This window comes from Platalea leucorodia, assembly GCF_965183815.1.
Source record: "Platalea leucorodia genome assembly, chromosome: 4".
Lineage (NCBI taxonomy): Eukaryota > Metazoa > Chordata > Aves > Pelecaniformes > Threskiornithidae > Platalea > Platalea leucorodia.
In genome coordinates, this window is record NC_138826.1 from 50512304 (window position 1) to 50532242 (window position 19939).

The 19939-nt window shown below is 45.4% G+C and overlaps 1 protein-coding gene across 1 annotated transcript in view; it reads right to left on the bottom strand.

The window, feature by feature from the left end:
- PRR5 (proline rich 5) overlaps window positions 1-12275 on the bottom strand; it is a gene marked incomplete at its 5' end in the record, with an annotated part of 53341 nt that extends 41066 nt beyond the window's left edge. Inside the window, 2 exons of the mRNA XM_082311069.1 lie at window positions 1714-1794; window positions 12145-12275. Of these exons, the coding sequence (XP_082167195.1) occupies window positions 1714-1794; window positions 12145-12275 (212 nt within the window). The remainder of the gene's footprint in view (window positions 1-1713; window positions 1795-12144) is intronic.
- Between the last annotated feature and the right edge of the window lie 7664 nt (window positions 12276-19939).

The following is a 19939-nucleotide window of genomic DNA, read 5'->3' on the forward strand; positions in this document are numbered from 1 at the left end:
CAAAAAGAAATGGGCCTATCATGCAGCAGCAAAGCCCATCATAAAATGGAAAAAACCCTCAGTCTATTTGTAGTCAGCTTGCCTGTTCGGCTGCATGGGATGCTGCAATAAATTCAACGCAACTATATTAGGAAGCATCATCGTGGTGCAGGGTTTATACCCAGGTAAATGAAAGTAAAACCTGGGCACAGTTCACCAAATAACATCCATCCATCCATCCATCCATCCATCCATCCATCCATCCATCCATCCGTCTGTCTATCTATCTATCTATCTTTTATTTGTTGGTTCATATAAGATTGTATTTGTCTCTGTCACACCAGCAGATAATTTTTCCTCTTCTGTCCCTCACCAGCACATCAGCATCCTGAGGCAAATGCATTGGGCCAGGAAATCTCAGCCCAGAACTACCATTTTTTATCATTCAGATACAGCTGAAGAATCCTAACTGCACTTACAGTAATAATGATCAACCATTATTCCAATAACTAACTCAAAATGATTGATGGATCATGCTAACTGACAACCATCCTAGAAAAGCTATTCTTTGTATGTCATTTTCTCCCCAGAGAAGTAAGAAATAACTGGAGAATAAGTTTCTTTTAATTTCAAAAAGACAGAGAGAAAGGGAAAAAGAGAGATCGCAGGCCAATTGTCATTTGCCTGGACTTCTCTGAAGATATTCCCACAATGAAAGAAACCAGACTGGGACAGCTATCCCAGACTGGGAAGCAGACAGGGGCAGATAATCCCAGAATATCTGGATATGCTGTGGATTTTGTCAGACTCCAGTGTCTGGATAGAGTGGGAATAAGCAGCAAGGGAAAGGGAATTACTGAGGCTCTTATCTGAAGACAACCAGGGAATGTAATAAGCTGTCTTGTCTTTTGTAACTGCAGCTTCTTTTCCACTATTTATTCTTCAAAGCATTGGGACAAATTTCTAAAAGGAAATTTGCTACCTTGCCCTTGTCAGTGAGAGAGGGTCTGGTAAGTAATAATAAGTGCTAGAAAAAGTAGTAAAAAGTAAAGTGCTGTAAATCCAGGTATCAGCTTATCTCTTGGTAAACATTTCTTTGCAGCTGTAACTTAAATAACTCGAATGGTAGGATTTTCACCTTCTTTTTTTTTTTTTTAAGGAAAAAAAGTTCCCATTATACATTTCACTGGTCCATATTTAGTCTGTTGCTAACAAGACAGCTTTCTAACATCTACAGCATATTCGGCCTGTGTGGAAGGAAGAGCTAGATGTGAGGGACCACCAGGCAGGACATCTTTCCTTGCCATGTCACACTCAGCACTTGGAGGCTTTACATCCTCCACGGATGCAAGGGAAGCACCTCGGAGCTAGGCCTGGCACCTATGGAAAGGGCAGCATCATTGCAGTGGTACAGGGCTGCATTACCAGAGGGGTCCAGGTTTTTCCCTTCCTTAGTTTCAGTCCAGTATGTCAAGACAGACTGAAATAATCCACCCTCCTCCCAGCTAAATAACTCCTCTGCAGAAGGAGGAACCCAGCTCTCGCTATGCAGTGAGGTATTGACCCACATCAGCAACACCTATTCACTGAGGCCAAATTGACCGTACTGGTTGAAACTACCACTGGGGAAAAAAAAAATCGTAGTACTGCTGTAGAAGCTTTCAAGTGCGAGTGCTAGCAAACAGTACTGTGCACGCTGGCTAATCACACCTTGCATAGAGTCGAGTCTCTTACCTGACTCCTTCATTGAGGTTGTAAAGCTCATGGTCCGGGAGACCCTTACGCTGGAACACCGCTATTACTCCATTGTGGATACTGAAAGAGGACATTAGGAGTCATTAGCACCCGATCACATTTTAGAAGGGTATCACTTCGACAATAAGCCTAACATCTCTGCCTAGACACTGCAGGACCTTTTTAAAAGTCACAGATGACTTCTGGTACCCCACCCCAGATGCCTTAAAGGAAATTATTGCCTAGAAAATAGATGACATCTTTGAAAATCAGTTCTTTTTGATTTGTTCCAACTCGGTAACTTCAACAGCTGCAGATCTGAAATCAGTAATTTCAGAAAACTTAGGCTTATATATTTTAGGTACTTTAAGTATTTTAAGTATAACTTCTAATATATTCATATATTAAGTATATTTGACTTATTTTTAAGTATATTTTTGTCTCTATGGCTCACGACAGAGAAAATTAACAGCTTCACTATGAGATCAGTGATGATATTCCCGGCATTGTTGGAATGTTTGTCTGAGCTATGGTTACTTGATTTCTTTATCAACAAGTCAGCATTTATCCAGGCTGGACACTATACCTGAAGTTTAACCCACAAATATAGCACCCCTTTACTAGAATAGAATCTCAAGAATGGTTAGTTCTTTAAAACAAAAAACAACACACACAATTATGCATTTCAAGTCAATTTAACCAATCTCTCAATCATTTTCAAAAATGAAACAATACAAAAGGGGCAATTGGTTACAAAGACTGTTTCCGATTACCATTTACTCATTTCTCAAAGATTTACGCTCTTGCTCCAGCTAAAGGAAAACCAAGGCTGTGCTGAAAGAGCAACAGGTCTAGAGTTTCTAAGGCGGACAGCGAGAGAGGCAGCGATGTGCTAGGCATAGGCAAACCATCTGTCCTACAAAAATGCTCTCTTTTCATTTTCAGTGCCATTTGTAACTGTTCTGCAAGTAGACGTTGCTTAGAGGTGGTGACTTTCTGCTGCCATCAGACGCAAACCAAGACAGGATTGAGAGCACAAAATTCTAGCTCAACAGAAAGTCACGTACCCCACGCTTTTTGTCCCTGGGGCGTGTGGCCACCAGCCCTACAAATTCTAGGATGCTGAATAGCAAGAACCTGCCAGGTACTACAGGTACCCAGCAATCCATGTGCTTAGCAGTGATGCCTACTGGTCCCGTGAACTTAACAAGACTGCACCTCAAAGGGTTACTGAAATGAGTAAGTGCTTCAAGATGAAGCCCTGAAATGCTCCTGAAATACACCTGACACAATTAGCATGATGACACATCGGCCTAAATCACTGAGCTTAGGTCTGAGGACAAAGGTAAAGAAATGCCAGTGAAAGGTGAGACCAAACCTGTTCCAGTATTAGTAGGACGGAGTAGAAGTCTCCTTTCCCTTCCCCAACCCAGTGCCACCTTTTATAGCCTCACAGCTTTGACTCCAAAAGGAAAGAAGACTCACGTGGTCCCTCCATCTGTCAGCTCATCCCCACTCCTCCACTCTTGGAACTGGTTCGCAATTTCTACCACATTTAACTATGGAATTGAGGTCCCCGAAACATTACGGTCTTTTAGGTTTCATTGGGGTAGAAGGAGCATCTTTTAGTGACCAAGAGCCTACTGCAGGGTGAGCTCAGCCTTTATTCAACACGCACACAGACGCTTTAGCTTCCCGACACTAACACACAAGAAAGCAACCTTTATCAGCTCCACTGCTCATACTACTGCTACTCGGTTTCTAATATGACTGCTTTTACTGAAACGACCATCTCCACCGCTGGCAGCGACTGCAAGTTATTTCACTTCTGTCTGCCTCAGCTACCCCATGTGTAAAATAAAGATAATGCCACTGACCACTAAAGTATGTTTTAAGATATATTTATGAAAATCAACAAAAGCAATGAGTGTCATTATCAATAGCAGTATTACATGCCAACATTGTCATTGCTTTTTTCTTCTTCCCTCACAATCCTCCTGATTGCAAAGGGAAAATACATATTTTGGTGTATGCCTCTTCCTATTTAATGTTGCACCTGAGAAGGGGAGATGACATCTTAAGGCTTATTAGAAAAAAACACTGGGCAGAAGTCTTCCTGCTCTGCGCTGCCTTCCTGGGTGGCTGTCATTCTGCATACCACCTTCCAGCCCGTACTCAGCAGGAGCAAGGAATAGTAACAACCAGCCACAGAGGTGCTCAGGAGGTGTATTTTGGGGTCACCGACTTAAATCATACCCCTAAAACATCTACTGAAAAGATCTTCTGAGGATCAGAAGCTACAGCATGCAGATCCCTCCTGGGGATCTGGTTTTACCAGTGACTCTGCAACATCATTTTTCAGAGCATTGCAGCTGACCTCCCCCTGCTCACACTGCGCTGGAGTCTGGTGCAACGGAGCAGCAACCAGCTTCAGAGCTCTGGAAAGCAAAACCAGGACCAGATTTGCCCATCCTGGAGGTACCAGGATTTGGGGTTGCCCTGTATTGTGAAGAAGAACTAAAGGCGACATCTGTTCATAAGGTCTCCAGCGGGAGAAAGCCTGATTCCTATGGGTGGACAAGCTTGGTTGGCTCAGGGCCAGATCCAGCCACATACGGCTGCTCCCACTGCAAGGGGATGTCATTGCAGGCGCTACGCCAGGCGGCAGCGGAGGGTGTGGGGGGACCTCAGGTGTCCATGTTGAACCTCCCCAGGTCACTGGTAAGACACCTCCTTTCAATGCTTGCTGGGAGCAGAGGACTGGGCTGGAAGGTAAAACTGCCGCTATTCAGCGAGAGATTTGAAATGCAGGCACACAACAACGCTGAAGAGCAAAGACATGCACTGCTAGAAAAGCTCAGCTGCATTCATCTGTGGAAAAAGGAAATTAAAAGTGGCAGGTGAAGGATATGACCCGCTGTGGCGAAACACACAAGCAGATCAAAATAGGAACCATTATCCTCTTCTCTCTTTTGCTCCTTTGAGGACGTTTCCAAGGCGTTAAGCACTCCCCCCCACCGTGTTGGTCCCTCTTTCCCCCCTACACCCACATGCACAGACATACACTTATGATCTAACCCAGCTTATTTTGGCTGGCTCGAACAGACACACTCAATTTACGATTATTTGAAAATTGGCAGCTAAATGTCTCTGGTATACAGTCAAGTGACTTGGGTATTTTAATATTATGAGTAATATGCGAAGTACGATTAATGTAGTGAATAAAACAAGCAGTCTTTACACGCTCTTCTGATTCGGAAATGAACTTTGCAATGTTCCCTGCCAGCCTTCTGCAGAGAAGAATGACTAAATATCTCTCCTAGAAGCCAGTGTGCTCTCTCTCCTTCTCTCTGGCACTCCTTTCTAAACGAGGGGGAGGTTTTCTCTTTCCAGCTTAACAGGTCCCTTATTATTCCTCAAAGAAATAAGAGAAAGCAAGCGTTTTTAAGAAGAACTTAAGGGCACAGGTTGTGAGCATTTAAGTTATTGCTCAGGTAGTAGAACTGCACCTACATAAAACATCCTAGTGCTGATCGTTTAATCTGCCTGGGATCTTCCTTGTAGTGAGGGACAACTGCCTTGGCCGGAAAACAAGTCTTGGCCCTGCTGCGTTGACCAGCTGCCTTTCCTTCCTATCACAGGCAGCAGCGCTTGCCTGCAGGGTGCAGGCATGCAGTCCTAGGCTGCAGGCAGCGTGGGAATGCCACTGTGATCTGGCCCTCCACACCTGCTCAAGACGCAACAAAGAGGAGTCGGAATAACCAGGATGCTATCGGTGGCATAAGTTGGTGTCAGGATAATAAAAAGCTGGCTTAAATCTTCTTAGTTACCTTAAGCTAATGAAAAAAACAAACCCCACCCTTGCTTAAATCAAAGTAATGCTATGGTTTCTATAATGAGTGATTGTTTAAAAGGGTTTAGTCAGAATGGTACAACCTTTTGGTGTAAAGAAAATCTGAGCTGCTGCTTACACACAGAAGTCCTGCAAGATGCTTGAGGTGGGTGGATCACCTTTACTTGTGCCTGCAACCAGCCTTCACTGAGGCTTAAGTCAATAATGTATGTAATTAAACTTATGTTTTAGTAGTTAACCTGAATTGGAAATCCCTTGTAAACTGCCTTCTGTAACTCTTTTACAATATGAAAGTTAATAATAGGTGCACTCATGCACTGATACTACTCTGAACACCTTCACTGTCGTTGCTGTGTGTGGAAATGTGTGCACAAGAACACAGCGCCACAGAGGAGACAAAAAAGAGCCCAAAAGAGGCCAAAAAACCCACTCCCCCACCAGTATCTTCTGCTGGAACAAGGGGGACCTGGAAGCTCTGTGCACCTGAGCAGTTCACCTTTGAAACAAGCTACAGCCACCCTGACACTGCGAGAAAAGGCAAATCTCTGACTTACAGGATTATGGCATTTCTTGAAAGCACAACACCAATTCAATAGCCAGCTCCTCAACTGGTCTGAATCGGGGTAAATTGCTGTGGCAGTATTATTTAACCTGAGTCCAAGCACTAAGATACATTGTGCCAGCACCTTGCCATAAAAAACATATGCCATGGGTCAACTCTGGGTCTGAGAACTATGGCTAGAAGACGACACTTTGAGAGAACAGCAGTGGGGCAGAAAGAAGCCTGGGAGGAGGCTTCCCACATGTCAGTGGGTGGGCAGGGAAGAGAAAAGCATGGCTAGAGCAGGCTGGCTGTAGGAGGGGAAATCAGGATCAGAAAACTGCAGAGACCAGTTTTTCGCAGGGGGCGGGGGGGCGGTGCCTTTAGAATTAAGACAAAATGTCAGATAGCTCCAGCAATGAATGTATTGTACTTATCTATCCTACAGTGGCCACGGATTGCCAAAAGAAAACTACCTACAACCAAGGTGGCACTCGCAGCAACAAAAATCAACCCAGCAGCCTCAGAAACTTCACCTCTTTGGACAGACTACTTGTTCTAGATTTGCCTCATCCTCCAGAGGAGGCGGTGGCTCCAGGACTTGCTGTCTGGCTGCCTGAAACATGGGGAATGACAGCTCCAGCACACACAGTGCAGATCTTCCCCACCACTGGCTTTAGCACGAAGGGATCTGGAAGGTGTAAATCCCCAGAGTACAAAGTCAGATGCTCGCTGATGGCACTCCCAACCAGCCTAACAGAGTGAGTGCCAAGACGAGAAGGGTAGGGTTTATTATTCTGATTTTTGCATAATAGAAAGCCACTGCCTAAGTAGCTCGATACCACCAAAACATACATTTCCCTTGAGTCGCTAGTTGTCCACCCAGATGCCACTGCCTTTGGTGGGTGGGAGGCTGGCTCCCCCCAGCACCGAAGCACCACCCCTGTTCTTTCATTGATGTTTTTAAGAAGCCAAGAAGGTAAAACTAGTGTGATTAAAACACTGGTTTCTGCCAGGTCAGAATCAGTTTGTCCACAGAGTTGAGGAACAACTGCAAAGTTGGGCTTGCAAGTCTCTGTCTGAATCATGACGTCCTGTTTGCTTTGACCACCGCCATTGCCCTCCCAGCTCAGCGCTTCCTGGCAAAGCAGGTAGAGCGGCCCACGTTTCCATTCATGCACAGCACGCGGGTAATTTTGGTTCTCTAAAGTAGTCAGTACCTTCATGTGCAAACAGCACGGGTGAAAATATCACAGTGTTTTTTATTTAGTGTTTGCAAATGCTCCAGGTGAAGTCCATCAGCGAAAACAATGCTGTGCAAATAATCACACCCTGCAAGTACTAAGTAGTTAAAGGCAACATTTTCATTTTCAAAAGTGACTAAGTGACTTAGGGCTCATTTCCTCTGGACAGTTACGGGAATAGCTAATTAACAATAATTAACCTGATATACTTGCATCAAAATCTCCTTGAAGACAGCCTCACATCAGAATAAAACCTCATTTTTCTGAATTAGTTTAATCCAATTGGGAAGAGCCCATTTTCAGCACAGCTTCAGTCCAGCTGCAACTCCACAGGCTTTCCATGAGGCCTTGACCCTTTCAAAATAAGCTTGCAGCTGCTAGTCCATTTACGTTTCTGAAACTTCTACCCAAGGTAAAGCAATCTGCAAAGAGGGATAGGCTGCAATTAAGTACTGGATCATAAAAGTGAAAATAAGCTGGTCTGCAAAACTCCATCTTCAAAGAGTTTTAGAGGCATTATTTCACTAACTTCACCAACTATAAACACTACTCTTACATATGAAGAAGTTGAGACAGACAGGTGAAGGGACTTCCCTGAAGTGTTACCAAAAGTTAATATCTCTATAGGGTGTAGGACTAAGGAGATTTTGGTTTCCAATTATACCTGCATTCAAGCAAATATAAGTATGTCTGGAGGGCTATGGGGAGCAGCAATTGTCCACCTCCACTACTTTCTATTACTGTAGTCAAGGCTGGCACATGCTCCGTGGTGCGGTGGTGGCTTGACCTGCTGGGAAGTCCCCTTCACCCCCCACCCCGTCCCTCGGCTCTGTCTGTCCTCCATGCATGCACACAGCCAAATGCTCCAAAGAGGGCTGCAAATAAAGGGTCAGGAAAAAGAAGGTGACCCTCAGACAGGCAGAAATACTTCAAAATATTTCTAAATAAACACTAAATATTGGAAGAAAGAAAATTTCCGAGTAGAAGTAGTAAACAAATATGCTGGTGTGGAATGTTTTCTCCACTAGAAAAGCCTCCCTGTGATCTGAAAAAAACATTTGTTTTTAATTAGAAGATGAAATACGGTTCCCATGACTGTAAAAATTACAGCAAGTTATTGTGCTTATTACAACCCTGTAAAAATTAGCCCAAACCATAAAACTCTGATTCTGTATGTCTCCTTGGATTTACTGCTGATCTCGCTAATGTCACAGGCATCTGCTCTGTGTTTTCTTTGCCTTTTCTTTGCCATGTCCTACTCCTTCCCGTTTCCGTTAATTTTCCCCATTTTCTTACACCAAAGAGGATCTAAGTGCCTTTGACTAGAGGCTTTCCCACAGCACAACTCAGACAGTATCAGCTCCTGATTAAGCAGTCTGTGCTAGCTCAGTCAGAATGAAAACCTCACGATGGATTTTATTTGCCCTGAGAGGGGCCCCCCTGGCTTGCAAGCTCAAGATTAAAAACCCCGGGTTTCTCAGTCCAATTGGTTTAGTCAGCATTCAGCCCTCATTTTTTGCCTGAAGCAGAAAAGGGGAGGGGGGGAAGGAATTGAAGACAATGCTCGTGAAAAAATCTAAGCTATTTTAATCCAATGCAAATTCTGTGAGCTGTAACGAAACTATATTGTTCCACTATGTTGCTGTTTGTTGGTTGCTAGTTAACGTGCACTGCCGGTGTGTTGCTGTACAGATCTTTTGGGGTTCACGGGAAAGCAAGCTCAAAAAAGCTGTGATATAAAGTCTAATTTGCATACTAGCAGACAGCAGCTCGGCACCAATTTCCCTTTGATCTAACAGCGTTAAGAAGTTTTAAAGCATTTTAGTTTGGAGGCGAAGGGAAGTTATCAGGGAGGAAGAGACTTTCCTTGCTAGCACTGAGTGCTACGCGTCCCTGCACACTGAACCCTGCAATAACGCTCCTGCAGTTTGCCCTCCCTCGGTGTCAGAAAGCAGCAGGCATCCTCTGGTATAAACAGTCTGAGGGCTGAGACCGGTCTGAACAGAGCGGAGGTGGCAGAGGGGATGTCGCTGGGCGGCCAGACTGTAGCCACACACAAGCCGATTGCAGAAGAGGAGCCGCACGTCCCCCTCAGAAAAAGCCCGTGGTGACGGAGCTGCTACCTTGCAGAAGACCCCAACAGCAAAACTCCGGCTCGGCAGCGTTTCAGCGCAGTCCCCGGGAGGGCCGAGGCAGCGTCCTCGCTCCACCTCAAAGGGCTGACTTTCAGCATGGGATTACCAGTCTCGTGTAGGACAGGGCCTGCCGCGGGGTTGTGCTTTACCTCTCCCCACATCAGTTTTGATGAGCTTGGTTGAAAGCCTCTTTCAAAAGCAGATACACACATGCCACACCCAGGCACAGCTGCTAACATTAGGCAAGAAACCAGCAGACATTTAAATATAGAACAGCCAGGCTTGGTGAGAGGGAAGAGCTCTGCTGGTGCACCTCGACTTCCTTGATCAGCAAGCTCTTACACTGGATACTGCACAGGATGAAACAGCACAGGCAATTCTTTCATTTGGAAGAACAAATATCACCATAAGCCAAAGTACGGTATGCTAGTCCTCTGTTGGGGTGTTTTAATTTTGCAGGGGAAAAATAAAAAACATTCCACAGCCCAAGATTTTGAAAACCCACCCCAGATTTCTAGTGAGTCAAAGTTCAGACACCCAGTTTGCCACATCGACGTTGCGGTCTCTCCAGGAGAGCTCAACACCGACTCCTTCAAGACCAAACCCTATTAGACATGCCAAGATGGGCACACAGTGGTGATAGGCAGAAGCTACAGTGGATAACTTCTTAATACAACTAATCCAACATCATTTAAGCCCTGGCTTTCCTGAGGATAAGCTCCAGAGAGGATACAAGTCTTTTTGCGCCTGAAAGAAGAATTATCCTCACTCTCTCTTCCACTCAGGAGAAAGCCTTGCGCTATTAAATAAGAAATAAAGCGCTTTCCCTTTGCCCATGCAGTGCAACCGGCTCGTAATCTGCATTACTTGCCATAGCGTTAGGCAGCTGTTAGCACAGGCATGCAATGCCCACTTGACTTGCCACCGCAGGTAGCACCAGCGGGCCACTGCACGACAGCAGCTCTGCCAGTGCTCCCAAGGCATTTCGGAGGCACGTGCCACCAAACGGCAGGGATGACCCAGTGATCCCTGCACAGGGAAAAGGCAACCCGAGGCAGGAAAGCACAGTTGGGCCCGAGTTCACGCAAAGCAGCAGCAGGATGACTTGTGGACACCTATTCCAGGAACAGGCAATGGGACAGCTGTCTAATCGTTTGGATGAAACGTGCAGAAGTCTAGCTCACTGATAGGCAACTACTTCTGGCCAGAGCTATACCTGTCCTGTCTGAGTTAAAAATAAGAAACTCTTGCTCCGGCTTGCTTAGGAAAACCCTCTGGTTTGAATATCAGCAGCCCCTAAGCCTGGAGCTCTCCCCCTCCCAGCAAGCCTTGTGCCTGACCTGTTCTCCATTCGCATCCCCCTCCACAGTTCCCTCCCCTCAAGCAAGACCTGGAAACGTTAATCCCTGCCAACAAAAGCCGTCAGCACACCATCACAAAAAGGCTTTGGGGACCGTATTCTGTCACCTGGGTTCACACCAAGGACTATCTCACTCCCTGCTGCTTCCCATGGGGCTACTGGCCAAGTGAAACCCCAACTGGCAGGGGCCAAGGAGGCCCAATCTAGCCTTTCATTACCACCACCATCCAGACCTCAGGGGCAACTCCAGGTCATATAAATAGCACGGTATTTGAGCAGAAACTCCGTCTCTTTTGTGACCGGTACGGTTTCAGTGCTTGGTATGCTGTTGGCATTAAACAACTAATTCATAATGCAGGCATGAAACCACAAATCGAGTGGTGAGAGGGACAGAAGATGTGATATCTCATAATTTTTTTTTTTTTTACTCAGAACTTAAATACCTTTAACAAATGCGTCTATAGTTCACTGGCATTTTTCTTCCTACAGCTGTACCGCCATACAATTATAAAATATTACAAATGATGCTTTCCAAGCTGTGACCCAGGAGATGACATTTCATTTTCAAAAAGGACATAATATAATTCCTGACAACTTAGACTCATCTTTAAGAGTGTCACCAAAACGGTCATTAAGATGCTTTCCAACTATCTGTGCTAAATGACATATTCTCAACAAAATGTTTGCATGGGTTTTTTTTTGTCAAACAGTAATGAAATTCAGATGTATAAACACAATAAAGAAAACCATCAGGGCTTATTTTTCCCTGTCTAAAGTGCGTGTGCTTGCGCGCACACAGAGACATTTGTATTAATGCGAGTAAATTGAGCAGGCTTTGTCATATCTGTATCAACACCCAGCAATATATATAGTTATGCAGATAAAAATAATGTATTTTAATAGTTGTGTATATGTAAATTTTTTTTAACTAAAATAAACCAAATCAACCTTGAATGAGAATATCTAGATAGACACAAAGACATATTTGTAGCTGGACCCTTTGTCCAGTCCGTCATAAGGAAGAGCGGGCTGAGCCATCGGCAGGAAAGGCTCTTTGCTATCAGCCTTCAGAGAAAGGTTAACAGCAATGGGAAAAAAGCTGCTCCCGTCTTTTACTTGAACGCGAACTCCGGTACGTGTAGCGCACCGATGTAGAAGCCCGACGTACTGTAATCTTGCCGAGCTGGGAGCAAGGCGGCCCTTCCTGCAAGCCGACGCAGCGGCTGCCCACACGTTAATCACGGCCGTGGGAGCGCGGAGAGGCTGCAGGGGAGTCGGCACATCGTGCGAGACCTTACCTGTTCCAGGTAGCGTTGGAGCAGGCCCGTCGCTGCTGGGTCCCCCGCTCATCCAAGGCTGCCTGCTCTCTCTTGCCCAGATCACTGAGGCTGGGCGAACTCATGAACTTCAACCTGCGAAGAGTCCTCATGGTCAAATGTGTGTTTGCGCGTGGCAGCTACAGATACACCATCCTGTTTACACACACACACACGCAGCTGGAGCAGCGGCAGTGGCAGCAGCAGCAATGCGAGCAGTTCCCTCCGTTTGCTGTTCAAAAAAGAAACTTAAAAAAAAAAGAAGAGAGAACCAGTCTCTACGGAGCACACCTCTGCCAGCAAGAAAACAAACCTTTAATCAGATCAACTCTGACGTCATCAACTGTGGTTAATAATTTCTCCAGTCCTTTCAAAAAATAAAAGTCGAACTTCTGGCTGCTGCTGCAGCACTTTGAAGGGGCCCCTTGCAACCGCAGCTGCCCCGAGTGTGAGGGCTTCCCCTCCCCCTGGCCCCGGGCACCGCGACCCGGGAATCGGGAATCTCGCTCAGCGCCGCGGCAGCGTGCTCCACCTGTCGTGGGAACTGCTCGGCTCCTCCAGTGGCTTGGTGGGCTCTGCGAGCATTTCTCAACCTCTCCCTCTCTCTCTGTGTCTCATAAATGGAAATGAAACTGGAGGGCAACGGACAGAGAGAAAAAAAAAAACCCAAGCAACCAATACTGACGCACTGAGACTTTATTGGAAAGTTTCATAACTGCCTGTGCCCTGCCACGTTACGACACGGCACACACGCGCTCTCGCTCCCTCGCTCATACATATACATACACACACTCCCGCACTCCCTCTCTCCCGTACGCACTCAGCACAGCCTCGCGGCTCGCCTGGGAGGCTGCTTCGGCTGAAAGTGTCACGTAAGCCACAAGACATTCACAAGCAACACAACTGCAGAATGAAAAGTGCTGGTTTGGGTTTTAGCATTTTGAGGAATTTTTGGTGGCACGTAGCAGAGCCAGACGCTTTGTCTTTCTCTGCCTTTTTTTTTTTTTTTTTTTTAATCGAGATAACAGCTACACAACTTGGGGCATAACTAGTTTCTACACAAGCCCCAGGTGTCTTATCTTCAAAGGAAAAATCTTCTTTCTCTCTCTGACTGCAGCACTGGAGCTGAAGGATATGCTGCTACAAGACTCTAGCCTGTGCTTAGCTCGCTGTCACTCACTCGCAGTTCTGTTTTAAATTCAGGAGTGCCTGGCTCATCTGCTGGGAAGTAATGTAACAAAACAGCGATTAGCTTTCTCAGAAAAGAAATTGTTTGCAAGAGACTGAGCCAGAGCCCAAGAACTGCTCTTCTGTTGTTACGGCATTGGTCTGCAAATAGTCTGGTAAAAGCCACGAGGGCACCTTGCAGAGCAACCTTCCACTCGCTGGAAGGGGGCTGCACTACAGATGAACTTATCCTTTCTCCCCCCCCAGACTTTTTACTTACTCTTTTCATCTGTGATAAGCTATTGTCTAGATTTGGGCTATAATTCGATTTGTTTGTGTGCAAATAATATGGCAAAGCTTACATTACAGGAGAACTGAATTTCTCACAGTGAGATCTGCCCTATGTGCATCATTTACTGACATATTTTAGTAAAAACTGATTCCTCTCGCTACTCGCCCAAACTCAGCTAAGCTTATTGCATTTAAATATTTACCTCCAAAATTTATATTTGGTATTACCTCCGTGGGAAGCAGTTGCAGAACTACCTAGGGAAATAAATCCATTTTTACCTTGTGCTACTTTTAGCAGCAGCAGTTTTATCCAGCTGCTTGGATTAGCGTTATATTGATTGTCCTTCCCACACCGAAGCCCTCAAATATACAAGCGTGCATCACAGTAGATGGCATATAACATTTCACTTTGGAAGGGACCTCAGCTCCACAGCTAACCTATGTACAAAGACATCGCTATCTCCGGTCTCTTCCAGATGTTTAAATCGTTCAAACAAACGAACAACAATCCACTATGTACACAGCACCAATAGGAAAACAAACACAACAGTCTACGGCTGTATTCTAAGGAATGAGATGGCTTCTACAGCATACAAATCAGTGACCAAAAATAGATGCAGCAGAACACTGCTTTGTTCGAATCGGATGAAGGGCACTCCATTTCTGTGGATAATACAGCCCGGGAGAGCAAGGGAGCACAACTCGGTCTGAGCTTCTGCTGAGGGCTCAGATAAACGTGCATCTACCCTGCTTAGTGAAACAACTAGTTAGATAAACCTGTGGCAATATAATTCCATCTAATTCCATTTTCCACCTAGCTCAGTTGCTTTTCTGCTTCTCACTTGCTGTGAATTTGATAGGCCTTGCAAAATGTTATTGTACTGGATTAAACCCTTGGCATTTTTAACTCTTTGATCCCTCAGCAGCACCAGAGGCTTTATAAACTATATCCTGACGATGCCAGTATGTCAGCAGCTACATAATCGCGTTACATCTGCTTTTTTTCCTAAAATCCTCATCTCGCTAATTGACTGAACCCAAGGAGCTGCTGTGTCAACCTTGGATACGCCAGACAACGCTGCAAAAAGCAGTACTTCGCTCCCTCATAAACTGCCGAATCCCAAGAGAAGAAAAAAAAAAAAAAGGATTTCTCTACATCTGTATGTTGAAATATTACACCTATAGAAGTCAGACTATTTTTATGCCACCACATCAATCTCAGTAACCAGTACTAGATTCAGAGTCGACGCATGCACAAAACACATGGGAGAGGCAGCAGTTTCCTGAAAAATTTCAGATTGAGGTAACAGAGGACAGGCTTTTTCTACACTTCTTCCTCCTTCCTACAATTCCACCTGATCAAATGCTGATTTATGACAAAGTAAATGATTTTCAACAAGGGTTACCTCCACCCGTAATTACAGAGTAATACTTCACATTTACATTGTGCTGTGCGTCCACGGACATCCTTGACTTCACGGCATTCATTAATTCAGCCCTGAGCAGCTCTTGGGTAGGAAGGTAAAAGGCACGATCCGCACTTCAGCGTTAAGAGTGAAGAAAAGAAAGGTGATGTGACTTGCCCAGGCCACCCCTGAGCAGGTGGCAGAGATGTCAGGAGATCCCAGGACCTCCACCTCCTGTTCCAGCACGCTACTGAGGGGATGCTGCAGGGCCTGGGTAGCCGGGGACTCCCTGGGCCCGGGTGGCCGGAGGGCGATGCAGAAGACAGAGCTCCTTGCCAGGGCTGGCGGTGCGGCTGTAGCCACTTGCAAAGAGAGTTGTCGCAATACAGCACTGCTTCAAGATCGAGCGGCTAAGCGGCAGAGATTGCTCGCTATTGGTCATGAAGAGGGATAAGAGCACTGACCGGGCTAATTGGGAGGGCGGGGAGGATGGGGGTTGGCGGGGGCCCTCCCGTAGGCTCAATAACAAGCACTACAAGCTTCTTAAATAGAACAACTGCACTCAGCACATTTATAGAGCTGAGACTGTAAAGTACTGTTACGTTAATTCACTTAATCCCAGCATGCCATACACGATGCCAATACCACTATTTCACTCATAAGAAACCTGCAGCTCAAAGGTTAAGTGATTTAATCAGCGCCACACAACCACCTCAGTGCGGAAGGCACATCCAGCCCTAGCTCCTGCTCCCTCCCTTCCCCTCCAACATCTCCTCATAAAAACAGGCCTGTCTCTACTAGAAACCGTTCTTTCATCTGTGGGGCCCACATCCTGCGGGTGACTGCACAGCAAGTCCCGGAGCCGCCACGGTGCCGGAGACATAGGGGAATTCTGCTCACCTGGACTTGCTTGCTATCTTGAGGCCTAAAACAACGTACAGGTACATGAATATAGGCTGACAGCCCACGAGGTTTTATGCTGTTATTACAAGACAACGTTAGCATGCAGATCCAGGACCCCGTAGCAAACACAGCTTTTAAAATAATCACCAATGGTAACTCTGTAGTTACCTACTGGTATGCCTGTAACATCTGCAACGTTCTCGCTGGGTGCTGTGGTTTAAAGATCGCATTGCTGCCCCTAGAAAATGTTAAAAAAATCCAGGCAGACCTCCCCAGGCATACGCTTGGTTTCAAAACAGTAAGATTTGCTAAAAAAAAAAGAGGAAAAAAACGCTACATTTTATTTACGTAATGCTATATTAATTTTTACAGTACAATTGTATTGTCTTCTTACAAGTTTCTTTTTGATCGTGATGAGAGCGGAAAGGAAGCAAAAATTAATGTTGATGAACATTAAGAAATTCACAATATATGAAATTCATAATAAAGCTGCACATGCTGTGACTGCTATGGATCAACGTGTCAATGTGTCTTCGGCTACACCATTCCACTACTGCAATGACAGGTTAACACCGCAGCGATATTGGTGCCAGTGGGAGGATATAATCAGCAAGAGAATTTGCTATCTCAGCTTCATTCACTTGAGCTTTACCATGTAAAAAACAACTCAATAAATATAAATTTTAATTGGGGGGGGTGGGGGGGGAGGGGCGGGGAAGCCCGCTACTTCACTTTATCTCCCCTCCTTTTTTTGAGAAGAGAGCAGAAATCCCTATGGAAATTCTGAATGGTGTACGCTCTGCAAGCGAAGAACAAAGAGGTTAAGTGTATCTATGGCAGAAAGGAGTTAAAAACCTCCCTAGACAAATACACTTTAGCTTTTCATAAACCACACCACAAAACTTAGGGCATGCCTCAACACATGCCAAAGCTCAGGCATTAGTCTTCTGAAAAACCACACTTCTTAAAGGCACAGCACGTCCTGCTGTGCCAGCAGAGGAGGGGCAAGGCAGGAGGGAAGGAGATGTGAGTATCAGGAAAAAACAAAAGGAGCAGACGGGGAAATGAAGTTGCAAACCTTATGACTCATCAATTCCTTTGCTACAATATCCACATAAAGCTCCTTTATCATCAGAAAACAAAGAATAAAGAGAATAAAGAGAGTATGAAACCAAACAGGCACTATTTGCACCCTTCCCCCTCCATCCCACTGACTCTCTGCAACCTCTGGAGATAAAGGCACTCTCAAGGACAGTTTCTGCCTCTCGTTTATTGAGGCTGGTCACAGGACAGCCTTGGTTTTGCTAGTCCTTTGCTTTATTTAAGCCAAGCTCTGATTTGTACGAGAAGACCTGGGCTTACTGGGCTATCTCCCCAACCTCTGAAACACCTCCTGTGTCCTCCTGTACTTCTGCATTCTGAGACCAACATGACCACAGCTGCCTCCCTTTAGACAGAGCTGGGGTTTCTGCTGCTTCAGCTGCATGTAGGACTCACACATGGCATTTCTTTGTCTTTTACGCTGTGAAAAAGAAGTGCTCAAGACAGTATCTCCTTCCTAAGTAAGCATAAGGTGACACCTAAGAAGAGTCCTTTGACCACTGCCAGAAAGGGATGCTCTGCCCCCCTTGCCCTTTCTGCAGACACACCTGCAAGCACAGTCTGTCCTACAAAGCTTCAGACCCGACCGGCAGGCAGCCACGGCTGCTGCAGTTGCACTGCCTGCCCTGGAGATACGCTGGCTTGCACCAAACACGGACACCTGCAATCACTGCAACCTGCTGAGGATCAGGGCCGATATCCTGGACCTTCCCTTCCCAGTTTTGTTCACTGTGAGGCAGAGCAGCGTCAATGTGCCTAGGAGACTTTCTCAGCAGAAAGAGACCTGCATCTGAACAAAGGACTGCAGCGACCATCCGTGTCTAGTTTCTTTTCACAGTTTTCTGCTGGACGACATTTCTGATCTGTTCACTGCCTGAGCTTCTCAGTCTCCCCACCTTGCTCCCCTCCTGCTTCTCCATCACCCTTTGCTCTTGTGCTCCCTCTTCCTTTCTTGTCTTGGTTACCTAATTCTTCCTCAGGCAAAGTTTTTAAATATAAAGGAAAGGGAAAGGAAAAAGCAGACAAAAATGCTGGTACTAACAGTGTTTGCAAACTGCTCTACGGCTCGCTCTAAGGGCATCAAGTCTTTGTCTTGCCTGTTTGGACTGTGAGCTCTTCTTTAGCTCTTCTTTACTCTTTTCACTCCGTGTTTGTACTCAAGCTAGCAAAACAGGGCCCTGAGCACAGAATAAGTCCCCAGTGACCAGTTAATCTAACGCAGGTCATGAATCTAGCAATACCTGTAAGGAAACCTTTGCTCAAAGCATCCATGAAATCCTATCCCCTTTGCCAGCAGCAGTTTTTGGTTTACAGAGCGTAACAACATAAGCAGTTCTTAAAATACAGCAGACAGGTAAATCTTTTATCCTTGTCCTTCAGGAGATAGGAATTAGGAGAGAATTAGGATAGGAATAGGCCTGTTACACCCCATCCAAAATATCAAGCTTTCCATCAAATGGCAATTCCCCTAGCTCGCAGTATTGTTCTTCATCACCTCTTTATAGGTTCTGGGAATTAAAGACAGCGCAGTGATCTGAACAAGCATAATGGTTATGTTGGAGGAGGTGAGGATCAATGCTCTGGATTACAGGACCTGCGACATTACCACCTTTTTGATTCACATCACCTCGATGGAAGGAGGTGGGTTTCTGAGCATCAGACGTGCCTGTTCCAGGTTTCACTGTTGCCCACTCATCAAATTCACAACCCACTGCAACCAGCGTATACACCAAGGAAAGCCCACAACTTTCCTGTTAAATGGAAGTCAAACCTATAACTGTGATTTAGAAAGTAAGGTCTCAGAGTTCTGATCAATAAGCAAATCAAACGTTTAAAATACTTTGTGCTCTTATTACAAGATCATGAAATAGATGATAGTGGAAAATTAATCTTACAAAGTAACTGAGCTCATAACGGATATGACTTTTTTTCCTCCCTGCGCTCTATGTGAATTCTTTCCTAAATTGCCTATCTTGCATAATTTTAATTGGAACCCAGAACACCACGACCTTGATGCAGCAGCTACAGCATCTCAGTGCTGTCTTCTACAGTTATATATGGTACAGCGCCTTCCAAATCTGTGAACCCTGGGAGATCAGAATCGTGTGCTGCGCAGTGCTATTTTTCTTATATCCAAACATTTCTGATTCAAGGTCTTCCAAGAAGGCTCTGATTGCCTTGGAAGGTCACCAAGATAAAGAACCCACTTCAGCAACTAGCTGAGTTTCTAATAAACTGCACTGGTGGCCAGCTGTCAGTTACGAGTGATATCCTGGCTTTACTCTCAAAGCCAGGATATCACTTGTGTGATATTCTCTCTCTATGAGAATGTGAGCATGGCTAGAAACGTGAACCATACCTTGAGATTACGGCCACTTCCTCTGCATAAGTCAGGGAGGTCACTTCCGTACTGAGCAATGCAAGAGACAGCTCTACAAATCTGGGGGATCTTTGACTCTGGTGGTACTACGCTGCTGTTACTCAAATGGTACTACAGCCCTCTGGAACAAATCTTGGTAGTCCTGTAAAAGTCACAAAAGCCTGGCCTTCAATACAAATGGATTCTTTCAGAAAATTTATCATTCTCCCTTTGCATCACAAGGAAATTTTTCTGAATGGAAAAATCGCCAGAGAGATTTTAAAGGTAATCCAAAATTGCAACATCCAGCTGTGTAGTTGGACTCTGTAGCGTTCAGTACGGTGAAGCTTTCATTGGGAACTTAAAAATGGGGACCTTTTGCCATCTTTTCATACATGCATGCTGAGACAGTCCCTGCAGACTGAGATACCGGGCAGTGGACACAGCAAGGGTAAAAAAGGCTGCCATCACAAAAATTATTTTACACTTGCACCTTTAAATTTTCATTTCACCAGGTCAGCAGGTCCAGCACTATGACCTCCCAGTACAT